The sequence below is a fragment of the Bubalus bubalis genome, chromosome 8, assembly GCF_019923935.1.
Source record: "Bubalus bubalis isolate 160015118507 breed Murrah chromosome 8, NDDB_SH_1, whole genome shotgun sequence".
Lineage (NCBI taxonomy): Eukaryota > Metazoa > Chordata > Mammalia > Artiodactyla > Bovidae > Bubalus > Bubalus bubalis.
The window spans coordinates 36104238-36121419 of NC_059164.1; the positions used below are offsets into that span (position 1 = coordinate 36104238).

Here is a 17182-nt window from a genome sequence, read left to right on the forward strand (position 1 = left end):
TGAATTCTGCCAGTTAGAGAGATACATTTATAAATACTACAAGTGTACACTGTACTAGATTAGCAATAATGACGCAGAAGTCAGCTTAACATGTGACACAGAATGCCTTCATAGTCATTAATTTGAAATCAAAAAAGCTGGCCAATATCTGAATATTCCTCAGGATTGCTCTGCCTGTGTTTTGCAGTGATTAACCACATAGCCTTAAAGATTAAGTCTTATGTATTCTGGCTAATTTATTGAGATATAAATATTTTAAATACTTATTTTTATCAAAATAAAAGAGAAACTGTTAAACAGCAGTGCAGGTATATAATTGTTTATTCAAATAGAATTATCAAAGAGCTTTAGAGAATTATGATACATGACAGAATTTCAGATCACTTTGAAGTTCCCATTAATTCTTATGTATAGCCATGATTAATTGCTAAACCTTTAGTAAATCTGAAAGATGGAGACAATTAGATGGTGATGCAATGTAGTTTTTGGTAAATAAGTCACAATGCTCTATAGGAGTTGCAAACATAAATACCTAAAGTACCTTGCAGGTGACATAAAAAGATGAAAATGGAAACAAAAGAATGTGGAGCAATGCAAACATTGAATTGTCCAATGAAAAGTGCTAAATCCATGAAAAGGCTTTCAAATTCAAGATTTCAGAAGACCATATCATCTAAATAAAGTGTGTGTCTGGGCCAGATTCAGTTCATGCACTGTCAGTTTAAAAATTCATTTATGATATAGTGAGCCTGGTTTTTTGGGAGGAGAGTGTTTGTTTTTAATACATGGGGTGCATGATAATTGTATATAATGTTAACGGTAGATAAAAACAGTAGAAATAGAAAAAAAATTAATATCTAAATAACAAAAACTAGATAGTATCTTAATGCATTTCCTTCATTTCTTTCCATGTATCTTGAATAGTTGTTGTGTTACCATATAATGCTTCCACAATGACTTAACAGAGCTATTGATTCTAGGTATTACAACAAATTTAATATAAACATTTGTTTTAATATTTACTATCCTCCTACTGGCATTTATATGTTTTTCAATCTTCTAAATACCATGTTGAAACTCTTCTCGCTTAAGTTTTTAATGTTTTTCCACCTGTGTACTTTTTGAAAAGTAAAATAATCAAGTTAATATATATGGACATTTTAAAAGAGCTTTCTAATTGCCAAACAATTCTCTAAAATTTATGATCTCCCCAAGAATTGCCAGGCTTATCACCTTCCTAAAATACTTTTGCCAAAAATATATACTATTTTGGTAAACGTTGCTAATTTGCTAGCAGAAAATCATTTATTTATGTCATATGATTATAACAACACTTGAATGATAAGGCTTTGCTAAAACAAAACTTGGTATAAATAAAATGTTATTTCTTTTGGCATTAGTACTTCCCAGATGGTATCTATGAAAAACTCTTGAAATGTAAAGAAATCATATGAATAGATTCCAATACTTCTTAACAGTACATATGCTGCTTTCTATTGACATATTTACATTTAGGTTGATAAAATTCCCCTCTGGTGTCTAATCATGGATGTGACAAACACATTTACAAAAAAAAAGTGGTGAAAAATAATAGCTGTCCTTTCACAATTTAGGATAAAAACACTGATGGTTTGTGAAATTATAAGATGACAAATGCAAAATAGCTGTATTTTGGACATAGAACTTAAAATGCACATAGAAAGATCAAGTTAATTGTTCCATTATTTCATATTTTTGTGAACTATTGATTTGCTCTTTGACTGAGCTCACTTTACCAGGTCTCACTGGGGCAAAGCATTTTAGAGTAAATTGTTCATGTTCTGGAATTTCTCATTCTAGCCAAGATAAAATTTACCCTTTCATTGTTATATACCTTGGTAGTTAATAGGCATTCATAGCTGAATAATTATACCATGACAGGTATGAGATATCTGCATAAACTCAAATTAAGCTCCTATTAAAATCATAATCTGCATGAAGTATGAATGCATATGCTTTCTGTTTTCTTTGGTTTATACCATTAATTTTAAAGATGACAAAAAACAGATGAATTATGTCATTGATGCTTGTATGAGGAACCCAGACAAATTCATATCCCTTAAATTTAAAGGGCAAATCCTATTTAATCTGGCTGTAAGAGGTATATGTTGTTACTGGGCAGACAATGAATAAAGCAATGCTAAGGTTTTAGAAAAGGCAGAGGAACCAGAGATCAAATTGCCAACGTCCGCTGGATCATCGAAAAAGCAAGAAAGTTCCAGAAAAACATCTACTTCTGCTTTATTGACTTTGCCAAAGCCTTTGACTGTGTGGATCACAATAAACTGTGGAAAATTCTGAAAGAGATGGGAATACTAGACTACCTGACCTGCCTCTTGAGAAACCTGTATGCAGGTCAGGAAGCAACAGTTAGAACTGGACATGGAACAACAGACTGGTTCCAAATAGGAAAAGGAGTACGTCAAGGCTGTATATTGTCACCCTGCTTATTTAACTTATATGCAGAGTACATCATGAGAAACGCTGGGCTGGAAGAAGCACAAGCTGGAATCAAGATTGCCGGGAGAAATATCAATAACCTCTGATATGCAGATGACACCACTCTTATGGCAGAAAGTGAAGAGGAACTAAAAAGTCTCTTGATGAAAGTGAAAGAGGAGAGTGAAAAAGTTGGCTTAAAGCTCAACATTCAGAAAACTAAGATCATGGCATCCGGTCCCATCACTTCATGGGAAATAGATGGGGAAACAGTGGAAACAGTGTCAGACTTTCTTTTTCTGGGCTCCAAAATCACTGCAGATGGTGATTGCAGCCATGAAATTAAAAGATGCTTACTCCTTGGAAGGAAAGTTATGACCAACCTAGACAGCATATTGAAAAGCAGAGACATTACTTCGCCAACAAAGGTCCATCTAGTCAAGGCTATGGTTTTTCCAGTGGTCCTCTATGGATGTGAGAGTTGGACTGTGAAGAAAGCTGAGTGCTGAAGAATTGATGCTTTTGAACTGTGGTATTGGAGAAGACTCTTGAGAGTCCCTTGGACTGCAAGGAGATCCAACCAGTCCATCCTAAAGGAGATCAGTCCTGGGTGTTCATTGGAAGGACTGATGCTGAAGCTGAAACTCCAGTACTTTGGCCACCTCATGTGAAGAGTTGACTCATTGGAAAAGACTTTGATGCTGGGAGGGATTGAGGGCAGGGGGAGAAGGGGACGACAGAGGATGAGATGGTTGGATGGCATCACTGATTCAATGGACATGAGTTTGGGTGAACTCCAGGAGTTGGTAATGGACAGGGAGGCCCGGCGTGCTGTGATTCATGGGGTTGCAAAGAGTCGGACACAAGTGAGCTACCGAATTGAACTGAATTTTTCACAAACGTGGAAACAAAGTAATTTCATATATTTTTCTGCAAAGCTAGAATTATGTTAGTTTTCTCTACTTGACTCTACTGTTTTAGAGTATAATGTGGGTCTATATTAAATACAGTGTTATATGTCATGGTCAATTCATTCAAGATTAATTCAGGACCTAACTATGCTTAAATTACAAGGAATACACAGTTGAATTAAGGAATATTATTATTATAACAGTACTTTATATATATATGTATTCATAAAGTAACATGGTGTGCAAATCAAATACAAAAAAATATCATGTATAAAACGAGTCGCCAGTCCAGGTTTGATGCACAATACTGGATGCTTGGGGCTGGTGCACTGGGACGACCCAGAGGGAGGGTATGGGGAGGGAGGAGGAAGGAGGGTTCAGGATGGGGAACACAGGTATACCTGTGGCAGATTCATTTCGATATTTGGCAAAACTAATACAATACTGTAAAGTTTAAAAATAAAATAAAATTAAAAAAATAAAATACAAAAAAATATATATATTTTTATAATCCTTCCATTTATTACTGGTTCCAGAAGTTCTTTAGTTGGCTCTTCTGCATACTATGTGACCTAAGACAAGTCTTTTATTTCTCTTTGTTATTTCATTTACAAAATTAGTGTTATTACACTGTGTACTTCAAGGGATATGCTAATGTTAAAAAAGTAAATACCTACAAAGCACTTGGGAGAGTGCACTTGGCTAATATTTGCTTAATACATTTTAGCTATTACATTATCACAGATAGTGAGTTATCAACATGCTGTCATAGTAAAGATGTACCATTAATAGTGAATTTAGAATAATTAAAATTATGAATAACTAAATTTCTATATGGTTTATGCATACTTCCCTGTATAAAATACACATTATATCTCATTGAATCCTTGAGGCAATTATGTGTAGTATTTCCATTTCATAGACAAATGTTGACACATCAAAAGAGATGTAAAAAACTTATTTTTGAGCTTGCAATCAACATTTAGCACAATGTATTAGAGAATCTAGATTTTTACCACATACACCATCAAAGTCAAATTGCAGAATAAAATGTGGGTTGCAGAAAGACCATATAATCTCTGGAGACTAATTTTAGAAGTAAAATTTCCACTTTACTAAAGCATTGCTTAAACTGACTGTGGAAATAGAAATCAATGATTTTAAAACATTCCTACTTATATTCAGTCTAGAGATGAACTTAGTAGATGTTATGTACCCTGATGATACTATCCTTCCCTCTGTTTGGATCCTAAGAATTCCTCAGGGTCAGAAATTAAATTCAGTAAAAAGTCTGTATAGGTGTAACTAGAGATTGATCACATATCATGAATATTAAACTGAACTATATTTATATAAATGGAATATTTTTATTATTTAATTTGATAAATAGAATACTTTTTGTCAAAACAATTATCATAAACTGGCTCTATCGCTTTCCTTGCTAAGAAAAACTTTACTATCCAAGATGTATATTTGAAAAAGTATTAGATATTATTCAATAATTACAGTTATTGACTCTAAATATTTTAGCATCAAATGACTGAATTTTGGATTCAGACCAAATCTTGTAGATATTATACATCTAAAACTACTCCAAAAATTAATATTAAAAAGTATTAGTATATTCATTTCTAAAAATCCTTACAGATATAAAGCTTTTTCTTAAACTTATCTTTTACTGAGCTTTGTTTTTCAATAATAGTCATTTACATGCAACAATGTTTTCTTTATTTAATTGTAGAGAAAAATAAAATTCTAACATATATGGCTGAAATCATAGTGAAATCAAAGGCAGAACTAGTACAATCAGGGCAGAAAATTATACTTACTTTATTCACATAGCATTACTTTAAAATTTCCCAGCACTCAGTGACAGATACCAGTGTTACATTTCTTTTGTATCTTCCCACAATGTATATTGTTAAATAACTCTTTCTGACAGGCTAATTCTTATGAAGTTTATTATTCATAATTGCTCTTATATTCTTTTGAAGAGCCAAGGACTCTTAATAGCTCTCAATTTTGAAATAACCATGGAAAATAGGAGATTTCATACAGGCCAGGAAACCAAGTTTGAATGATTAGAATAGCAGAGGGATTGGGGCTGAAGTTCAATAGCTGAATTTATAAAAATAAATGAATACCAAGTAACAGTATATAGAAAATGAAAAAGAAAATGAGTTTTTAAAAGTCTGGATAATCCCTGTATTATGTTCAAGGACAGGGCCAAAAAACAACAGAAGCAGATGTCCAAGGTCAGAGGGATAGGATGAAAGAATCACACCAAGTTAGAAACAGAAAGGTGTCTTTGATGAATAGCTGATTTGGAAGCTCTTACCATGACTACATAAGGTCAGTAAACCCTAAAGATTGCTTACAAAATATATGTATGCTTAGCTTCAGTTTTCTAGAGCAAAGAATCCATAACTTTGCTAGAATATCAAAGGGAATTCTGATGCAACATAACTTAAGAAACATGAACTACAAAGGAGCTAGGTGACTTCACATGCTGCTGCTGCTGCTAAGTCACTTCAGTCGTGTCCGACTCTGTGTGACCCCATAGATGGCAGCCCACCAGGCTCCCCCGTCCCTGGGATTCTCCAGGTAAGAACAATGGTGTGGGTTGCCATTCCCTTCTCCAATCCATGAAAGTGAAAAGTGAAAGTGAAGATGCTCAGTCATATCTGACCTTCAGCGACCCCATGGACTGCAGCCTTCCTACATCCATGGGATTTTCCAGGCAAGAGTACCAGAGTGGGGTGCCATTGCCTTCTCCAGGTGACTTCACTTAACAACACACAAAATTAAAAAAAAATTCCTTTAAACTACTGTGATGTGTAAGAAGAGTTAGTTTTCCCCTCCCCAGGTTATGAGGACAGGTTCTTTTTCTGTCACCAGGCTCATATATCTTAAATCGTCTTACACATCACTGTCAGATTCATCATAATATTGCACCACTTTGATGTTATTGTTCTCCAACTAAAATTATCACTGTGTAACTTGATATAGAGCAAATTGCTTATTCTGGCACAGAAAACTTTCCACAGTTTGATTCCAACTTTATATATCTACCTTATCTTTGAATATATGTATACAGTCTTAATTATATAAACTCAACTTTATGTTACTTATCATACAAATTTTGTTTATTTTGAGGGAATTTTGTTCATGCTGTTACGTGTAGATGGACTAATTTGCACCTGTACTTTACCCTGCCCTCTCTCTATAAGCTCCTTTTGCCCTCTGCACTAATAACCAATAAACATACAAACGCACAAATGCATACTCTCAGACGCATTCACCTCCCCACCAAAATACATTTCTAAAGGACCCAATTAAATTTTTTCTTTCTATACTGGAACGTAAAATTACCTATCCCATTTTGAACTCCTGTGGTTTCCAGTTTCTACTATCTTAGGGTATGTCTCAGATATTTTTTTGCATAATATTTTCCTGAAGCCCAATTTTTAAATAGTGGTTAAAAACAAGGACTTGGAAAGAGACAGTTCTTTTATCAAATTTTAATCCATCTCTATAACTTTGAGTATTATAAGAAAACACCCCTGTTTCTCTTCTGTAAAACTGGCACAATAATAGTAGGGTTGTTTGAAGATTAAGTGAAAAAATATAGATGAAATATAGGATATTATGAACACTTAGTATGTTTCCATGTTAAGTGAAATAGCCACCAAATACTTATAAACACTATAGTATCATATATATGTAATTTTTTATTGTTATGTCATTTTTGTTGTAATTTCTTGTATGCTAATTGAGTTAAATAATTAAACCTTTCACCTTCATATTCCAAACATAATTCTTACATAGTCACAGTTCAGTTTATATTTTTTGCACATATTAATGTTATATGTTTTAGGAAGCATATAAATTATAAAGTTTTGAAAATAAATATAAAAGTATAAATCCTAAGAAATTATTTATTTTTATAAGTATAAAATTATATTTAGCAAAATCCCAAACAGCTTCTCTTATTTGATGTTCTACTTGCCAGCATCTGAGATACTTGGAGTAATTTCTGTTAATTAAAAAAAAAATCAGATAAAACAGTTACCCTGAAATTATGGAGGTATTACATTAATAAGAACGATTTTTGAAGTTCTGCAAAGAAATATTTGATGACTTTTCACCTGAAGCTGGTTCTACTGAGAGGAGTAACTATTTATTAACAAGCTTAATAATAATAATAATAACAAGAATCGCAAAGCCCAATGAAAATGAAACAGAAACAGTTTTAAAAGCAAAAGGACTGTAAGGTTATACTCTTTTTCATTAAATTTTATTTTTATGCTTTTGCAGTAAGAATAAACTCATTTGAAGTATGTAACAAATATCAAACTCTGTTAATAGTGATATATATACACAAAACAGTTAAAGACTATTACCTTTCTTAAAACTCACTTTAAAGCTAGGTTTAATATTTGAATTCTGTAATTTGGCCTCTGCTGCACAGTTGTTTCCATATCTGAGTCATATCCTTAAAACATTAGCTCTTATTGGTCAGGGCTATGTTCCTGGTATACCTTGGATGCAGTTTTTCTGTAGCACCTCTTCTACTCAGTCACATGGTCACTTATTTATTCATTATTTCATTGAGCTTTAACTCAGTGAAAAGTTCTATCTTAGTATTTTGGAGAAACATAGTAAAATTTTTCCTTCACCTCATAAGTATTAAGAGAATCAAATGCATTATTGAACAGCACAGTTGAAGGTAAGAAATGGCACAAAAAGACTATGAATAGATACTTATACAAGTTCCAGGGAGAAAATATTTTTTTCTGCTGGGTAAAATTAATGAAAATTTAATAGACTGGTATTATGATTTAAAATTTAAATAATGAGTAAGTTTTGTTACTGGATCACAATAAACTGTGGAAAATTCTTCAAGAGATGGGAATACCAGACCACTTGACCTGCCTCTTGAGAAACCTGTATGCAGGTCAGGAAGAAACAGTTAGAACTGGACATGGAACAACAGACTGGTTCCAAATAGGAAAAGGAATATGTCAAGGCTGTATATTGTCACCCTGCCTATTTAACTTATATGCAGAGTACATCATGAGAAACGCTGGACTGGAAGAAGCACAAGCTGGAATCAAGATTGCCAGGAGAAATATCAATAACATCAGATAGGCAGATGACACCACCCTTATGGCAGAAAGTGAAGAAGAACTAAAGAGCCTCTTGATGAAAGTGAAAGAGGAGAGTGAAAAAGTTGGCTTAAAGCTCAACATTCAGGAAACTAAGATCATGGCATCTGGTCCCATCACTTCATGGGAAATAGATGGGGAAACAGTGGAAACAGTGGCAGACTTTATTTTTTGGGGGGCTCCAAAATCACTACAGATGGTGACTGTAGCCATGAAATTAAAAGATGCTTACTCCTTGGAAGGAAACTTATGACCAACCTAGATAGCATATTCAAAAGCAGAGACATTACTTTGCCAACAAAGGTCAATCTAGTCAAGGCTATGGGCTATGGTTTTTCCAGTGGTCATGTATGGATGTGAGAGTTGGATTATAAAGAAAGCTGAGCACCGAAGAATTGATGCTTTTGAACTGTGGTGTTGGAGAAGACTCTTGAGAGTCCCTTGGAGTTGCAAGGAGATCCAACCAGTCCATCCTAAAGGAGATCATTCCTGGGTGTTCATTGGAAGGACTGATGTTGAAGCTGCAACTCCAGTATTTTGGCCACCTGATGCGAAGATCTGACTCATTTGAAAAGACCCTGATGTTGGGAAACGTTGAGGACAGAAGGAGAAGGGGATGACAGAGGATGAGATGGTTGGATGGCATCACCGACTCAATGGACATGAGTTTGGGTGGACTCTGGGAGTTGGTGATGGACAGGGAGGCCTGGCATGCTGCGGTTCATGGGGTTGCAGGGAGTCGGACACAACTGAGCAACTGAACTGAACTGAACTGAATTTAAATGGAAGAATGATGGCATATGAAAAAATACAGGGCATGTATTTATTCATCTGCTCTACCATTTAATGTTACTTAGGGCAACCCCTTGATAATAAAAATCAAAATTAATATTTTTAGTATAATCTTTCCTTGTAGATTTCATGGACTTTTTCATCTACAATTGTGATTTGAAGACAAATTTTCTTTTTCTGGAGACCCTCTAATTTTCAATTCTACTCTTTGCTGCTAATAGGATGTTGTCCAGTAGAACTTCTATGACAGTGGAAATGTTTGGATCTGCAGTACTGTATTCACAAGTCTCATGTGACTATCGAACACTTAAACTGCAGCTAGTGCAATTGAGGAATAGGTTTATTAATTTTCATTAAATTAAATTGCTACATGTAGAGCTCATGGCTATTAGAATTGCACAAGGACCTAGAGTCACCTTTTTAAGAGAAGTAAATTCCAAATGAATTTTAGCCACAAATGGATCTCCTTCGGTAAAATATAGTATGCCACAATGTTTCTTGTGAAATCCTCTTATGTCCCTTCATGGCTGAAGCCAGTAGCTTTACCCAATATTGTTATTGCCTGTGTATTATTGTTAATTAGGATATACACAAAGGAAACTAACAAATTACGTCTCCAGGAAGCTCTGAAGACTTTTCCCAGAAAGTAACTTTTGAATTTAGTTAAAGGAAAGGAAGTTCACAGTGATTTTGAGGAAGGGTGAGCTGGGAGTAGTTTAGACAGAAATAAGAAAAAACTGGTACAACCAGGGAATACCTGATAATTCATTATAACTGGCAAACAAAGTATCTTTGTAAAAAGCAGGAAAGGCAATTGAGCATTTTGAAAAAATAGAATAGTTGATGTTTTAAAATAATGTTAAAATGGATGCCCAAATATTGGGTTTAAATTTATATAGCTTCATACCCAACATGGTTATTCTATCACATATACTATTATTTTCTTTCATTTCTTTTCCTTTTTACAAGCATCATTTATGTTTTAATCATTAACTAAAGCAACTAAAATTGCGGCTTTGTTACTTAAATTTATTACTTGGACAAGATTGAGATTTTGGAAATTTATTGCCATGATGTCACCAATGGTTTATAATTTATAAAACTTTGCATTAGACATTAGCACAGTTATTATTTCCTCTAATGCCTTACCTCACCACAGTCTTAATAACATTCAGGAAATCCAAAAGACAAAGGGGAAAGAGTGGACTTGAAAGCTAAAAATAGTTGCTGAAAACTGATGCAATCATGTAATAAAATATGGTACAATAACATATGATATATTCATAGTATCTGCTAAAGCAATTAGAATCCATGCAGCTAGATTTCTGTTCGTGTATTACTAAAAATGAAAACTATTTCAGCCCAAGTTAGACATATAAGCTATTCAGTTTTAATTGTATACATTGGTCTTAATATTTCTGGTCTTATTACTTGCATATGTGATCTATTTAACACTCTCTAAAACAGAGAATCATTGAATAGCAATCAGGTTTCAAAAAGCCTGCCAAGTACAGCCAGACAGTTGTCTGTGTGTTTTGCTACATATGACAACATAGAATGTACAATTATATTAACAAAGGCTTCTTTTCCAAGGAGTCAATATTTTCACACATATACTAGGTCTCGCTCATAAGATAACAGAAACAGCAGTATTGGTGTCTCTCAACATGAATCACATTAAGTTTATCAGATATATTAAAAGACTAGTCTTTTTTTAAATTGAGAAATTTTATACATATTATATTTAATGCTTTGTTTGTCAAAAAGCTTTGAATGGACTCTGGTCTAGCTCTAGGAAAAAATAATTTTCAGTGCATTTTGGGAGTCCAAAGTATTAACATATTTTTAAACACAGGTCTTAATTTCCACTGATAAAAATATAGGCAGACATTTCCATTATAGCATGAAAGATATTAATCACTATAGGAAAGAATGATTTTATTTTGGTAACTACAAACAATGAAAAAAATAAACTAATAAATATATTTCGGGCATTCTAAGTGTTTTATATACATTGTTACAATAAATATTCATAATCAATCCTATGAGATTTTCCTATTCTCCTTATAAAAGGAATCTGAATTTGAGAATGGTTTAGGGATTCCCTGAGACCCAGATAATAAAAGGCATGGCCAGGGATAATATCTGATTTCAACAGCTTTAGACTTCATTACTTGGAAAAGGAAATGGCAACCCACTCCAGTATTCTTGCCTGGAGAATCCCCATGAATAGAGGTGGCCGGCAGGCTACAGTCCATGGGGTCGCAAAGAGTCGCACACGACTGAGTGACTATGCAGACTTCATTATTATGTGTAATAGGTATGGATTTTACACTAAGAATATTTGTATATAAGAAATATATTTTACTTTACTACTCAGAAATCAAATTATAATTATTCCAAGCCTCCATATCACTAGGCTGGAAAAGAAATTCAGTGTTACCCTTCAATAGAATCATATAAAAATATAGAATAATTACATGGTAGAAACACAGAAATTTGGGGAAGAGTTCCATTTAAAGGAAGAAGGAAGGAAAGGAAAAGGGAGCTGGCTTTGAACACATTACCTGATACCATGGCAAAGTATAGTTTTTCCTCTCTTAAACCATAACTGACATACTTAACCCTTCTCCCTATGAACTCTAATCCTTTAGCTTGTAAATCAAATGTTAAACACGAGGCTGCAAGTACTTCTCATATACCTTGGCATTGTCCTATTATTTTGGACACATGACCCCAGTCATCAGGTGTCTCATATTTTGAAGGATAGCTCCTCTATCATAGTCAGTATAATAAAATGTCTTATGAGGATAAGAAATTTATATGTATATTTATAACAATATTTTTAGTCACACTGTCACTTCCACCTGCTGCTTCCTCTAACCTTTGAGGATTAGTAACAGACAGATTTTAATATTTTCTATCATTGTGGCAGTAGAGTATATATCAGTTACTGAGTATATTTCTTTTGTATTGTTTCCTAATTTTTATTAAAATGAATCTAAATATTTGTTAAACTTCTATGCTTTTTCTTAGTGTATCGCAAGAAATTTCATACCATAATTTTAATATTCAAGTGCCTGTGACAAATGTGTTTTTGTAAATAAGTTTAAAATTTGGTGACTTATATAACATTTTAGATAATATTTCTTTTAAGTTCTGCTAGGAAAGTTTGCCCACAATGGTAAAAACTTGTATTAAATTTTCATATTTTTGTTGTTTTAATATGAGCAATATTAATAGAATAAGAATAAATTGTGCCTTTTTATTTTGCTGCTTTAAAAATGTTTTATTCCAGTTCTTTAATCATCACAATAAGCATTTGAGATTAAATATCCTTATCAACATTAACTTTTAGAAACCTAAGGTTCAGAGATATTGGTCGACCATCAAAGAACAAGAGCTCACCTCACTGGCCCAACTGGGCCTGACTCCTAACTCACTGCCATCCCTATTGTGTGTATGCATGCATACTCAGATGCTCAGTTGTATCTGACTCTTTGTGACCCGATGGACTGTATATAGCCTGGCAGGCTCCTCTGTCTATGGGATTTCTTAGGCAAGAATACTGGAGTGGGTTGCCATTTCCTTCCACAACTTAATGCAGTTCTGAGAAATCCCATAAAATTTTCACATTGTAAATTTTAGAACTCAGCTAAAGAACCAACCAGTGGGCTTCTCTGGTGGCTCAGTGGTGTAGAATCCACCTGCCAATACAGGAGACGAGTTCAATTCCTGGGTCAGGAAGATCCCCTGGAGAAGAAAAGGGCAACCCATTCTTGGCTGGGGGAACCCATGTACAGAGGAAACTGGCAGACTACAGTCCATGGGGCTGCAGAAGAGTCAGATGGGACTTAGTGACAGTCATTGCTAGGGGATAGCTATTTATCAAGTACAGTGTAAGGAATGCATAGATATGGTAATTCTCACACTTACAGTAATAAAAATGGAGAATACTTTTGGCTTACTTCCTTTTTCACTCTTCTTCCCTAATTCAAATGAGTTTTAAGGGTCATAATTTGAAACTCTGCCATTAGCTCCATCAGAAATATTAAATGTTAAATAAAGTGATGTGTATTGGCTATAAAACGAGCACCATTTATTATTCTAAGAATATAGAAAATGCTTTTATGTGAACAGTAGAGAAATTGCCAAAAAAGCTATCTTATTTCAGTCTGTAGACAAGTTAATGTGCTACTGGAAAATGCATACATATTCTGACCTAATTAGTTTCCAGAGCATTTATTTGCTTCTGAAAAGAGTGCTCAGAAAACCTCCCAATTAATTCCACTGTCATACAGAAGTCTCACATTCTGAGGACAGGGTCTTAGGCCTGAGTTAGTTTGTTACCTCATTATTAAGGCTTCTGTTGTAGTGCTTTCTGGCATACTTCCTACCATAGTCAAATGTTCGCTTCAATTTCTGGGTGCTTGAGCCTCAACTGAGCAGACTTCCTTGTGATAAAATCTGTCACCTTTGTGCTTATTGTCCTAAGGACACTATCTCCAGGCATACCTGTCTTAATAAATAATTTGATATTTCTGACTTAGAGAAATTGATAAGGATAGTTTCAGGTACCTTCCACCTTCCATGGTGACTAATTTAAAAATGCTTGAGAAGCTTGTAAGCATAAAGTTTTAGGAATGACAGAGTGGAGAATGTGGCTGCCATGACTACTTCCTTCTGGAAAGTACATTCAGAAATGTGAGACAGTGTATCTTGTTACAGACATCTAATATAGTGAGTTGCTGTTTTTCCTCTATGTGAAGGAAGTAAAGGAGTCATTTTGTCTAAATTTAACATTCTTTCAAGAGCCATTAGGGTAGCTCTTGGCATAATTATGTGATAAAATGATCACTCTACTCTTGTCACATCATGCTTTGTCCTTTAGGATTTATTTATACACTTACTTGCAACATGGTAAATGCCACTAAAAATCACCAAGCTAAATAGACATTTGTCTAATAATATCTAGTTTTTAACCCACTTAAGTTATTTTGCCATCTCTAAAGATTACACAAATAATAATATACCTTGATAGTGCAGAAGAATGCTCAACCTCTCTATGATTAACTGGCATGTTAAAATGCTTTTATTATAAATAAACTGAATTCTTTTTCTTTTCTACAGGATAACATTTTTAAGCTGCAAGACTCACATTTTGAAAATGGCCGTGGGAAGAGCCCATATGACCCTAAACTGCTGACGGCATCTCTTTTAATAGGTACTTAATCAGCAATCAATTAAACAGTAAATTTTCTGTAGATAATGGTCAGATTTCATGTTCCTTCTTAGATATCAACATTTTCCTTTATTAATCATAAAACATTCAGAGTATGTCAGTTGAGATATTTTCACTTATTTTGAAAACGAATAAGAAATGCTAAATGCTGCTTTGATTTTTGTACTATCTAGTCTATGATTCTTTTTAATCAAAGTGATTTAAAGTATCTTTAGAACTGACTGCTCAATCATATATATCCCCACGATTGTTGTTGTTCAGTTACTAAGTCGCATTTTACTCTTTGCGACCCTTTGGACTGTAGCCCAGAAGACTCCTCTGTTCGTGGGATTTCCCTGGCAAGAATACTGCAGTGGTTGCCATTTCTTTCTCCAGAGAATCTTCCCGATCCAGGGACTGAACCTGTGTCTCCTGCATTGGCAGGCCAATTCTTCAGTGCTGAGCCACCAGGGAAGCCCCATATCTCCACTAGACATTTACAGATTTTGTGTTGTAAAAATATGGTTTTGATTTTCTTTATTTGAAAGAGATGTTTCAAAGGGGGAATTTTGACAAGTCAGAAAGAAAGATTGAGATTCATTCTCTATTGTTAATTGTAGTCCCAAGATTTGTAGCACTTTTAACACTTGGATAACTTAATCAGCACAATACAACTAAATGGTAATACAATTGATAGATTCCCCCTTATGTTACTTTGATTTGATTAAGTTCTTGTGTGTTCATCTTTTTTGACTTTAGGGCTTTTCTCTCTTCCTTTTTCTTAAATCAAAACATTCTATGTATTTCCTGTATACTTTTCTTTGACCTCTTCCTTTCTAATTTTATTCTTTCCTTTTTTCCTTAAATATTGCAGATAAGTGGTGAATGTTTAGCCATAGTTCAAAAGGATAGATTTAGAAAGATAGAAGTAGAAAAAGGAATAAGTTTTAGTTTGTATTGAAAGAGAATTTTTCCACATTCTTTTTACCACTCTGTACTGGAATTAAATAATACACAAAAAGTGTATCATCATTAAACAATTTTTTTCTTTTTTTCTCTTTTAATTGTTGAGTATGCCAGCAACCTGAAACAGAAGATTCTGTTTTTAAATAATCATGTAGAAATTATGTAACTTTTTGTTTCCTTTTCCTTTTTTTATGAAATATAGAAATTATTTGATAACACAACAACAATAATAGTAAAACTTTTCAGGTATAAACTTTCTATTTAAATTTTTAAAAGGTAAATTTAGGATATTATTTGTTGTATCAGATCAGATCAGATCAGTCGCTCAGTCGTGTCCGACTCTTTGAGACCCATCAATCACAGCACGCCAGGCCTCCCTGTCCATCACCAACTCCCGGAGTTAGTAGGTCCATAAAATTTTTCCTCTTTTTCTTTTAAAAGATAACCTTTTTCCTCTGTTCAACAAAACAAGACTCTGGTCATACCGTCCACAGCATTAACTATGAAAATATATTTTTCCAGTATTCTCTAGTGTTTATCATCCTTTCACTGATCCCTTTTTTATTAAGAATAAAACCTTTACAGTATGAGTTATCTCTTCTACTGCTTTCGAAATGCAGACAATTTCAGTCCATTTGCTCCATTTATGGAGCACTTTAACAGAAGTTTAAGACCTGAAGGAATGCAGCAGATGTAACACACTTATAATTTCCTTTTCACAGATGGCCTAGTGATTACGTGTGAATAACTTCCTTAAGTACACACACAGAAATTTGAAAAGTGTCTTAAACAAAGGAGAGGCATCCTATTTTGTTTGAACTTGTAGCCTATACTTGTTTAAATTGCACACTGAAAGCGAAGAAAGAGAGAAATTTCTCAGAAAGCAGTATATAAAATTGTACCTAGAACAGCTTTAATTTGTGGCATGTTTCTCAGTAGGGATCTTCTTGATTATTTATTTTAATATTCCACTGAGTAAGGATGATGACAAGTAAGTATTACATAGTTCATATGGTATGCAACCACACAATGTCCACAAAGAATATGAAACGCCACAGTCTGGTGTTGTATTAGAACTTCTTTGAAAAAGTTGAATGGGTTTGTGAAAAAGAAGAGTGACAGAAGTTGCATGAATCCTGAAGAGGAGGTATGACTAAAAAGAGAAGCAGCTTTTAAACGGAAGCCCAGATCTGACCTAGCCAGTATTGTACAGTGATTGAATAATTTTTGGAGATATTTACTGCCTATTGACAAAGAAGATGATTCAAGCCAATGTAAGTTAATTTCTGAATCAGTTGAATAGCAGGATGCAGAAAAATGAGCAGGGCATACGATACATAGTAAAATCCCTCAAAATATTTGCAACACCATGTTAATTCAAAAGCTGTGATTTCCTTTATTGAGGTTATTTGCTTCTTTTAAAACTATGCTATAAATTCTTCCTCTCACAGTAAATTTAATTCTCCTTGTTGGGTTCCTCTTGGCATTTTTTATTTTGCTGCTTTAAAAATATTGTTTAGTAATTTAATGGAGTTCTTTTAACATAAATATTTTCTACAACACTTCCCAGACTTTTACATAAAAGTCATTGAAATATACAGATTGTACAATGTACATTTAAAAAATGGTTTGGGGGAAAGCTTTCC

General features: G+C 33.8%; 1 protein-coding gene across 8 annotated transcripts in view; it reads left to right on the forward strand.

The window, feature by feature from the left end:
- Window positions 1-17182, forward strand: part of SEMA3A (semaphorin 3A) — a 533509-nt gene that overhangs the window by 412710 nt on the left and 103617 nt on the right. For all 8 annotated transcript variants that reach the window (XM_044946571.2, XM_025291021.3, XM_044946573.2 and 5 more), the window contains one exon: window positions 14480-14573. In XM_044946571.2, coding sequence (XP_044802506.1) covers window positions 14480-14573 — 94 coding nt within the window. The remainder of the gene's footprint in view (window positions 1-14479; window positions 14574-17182) is intronic.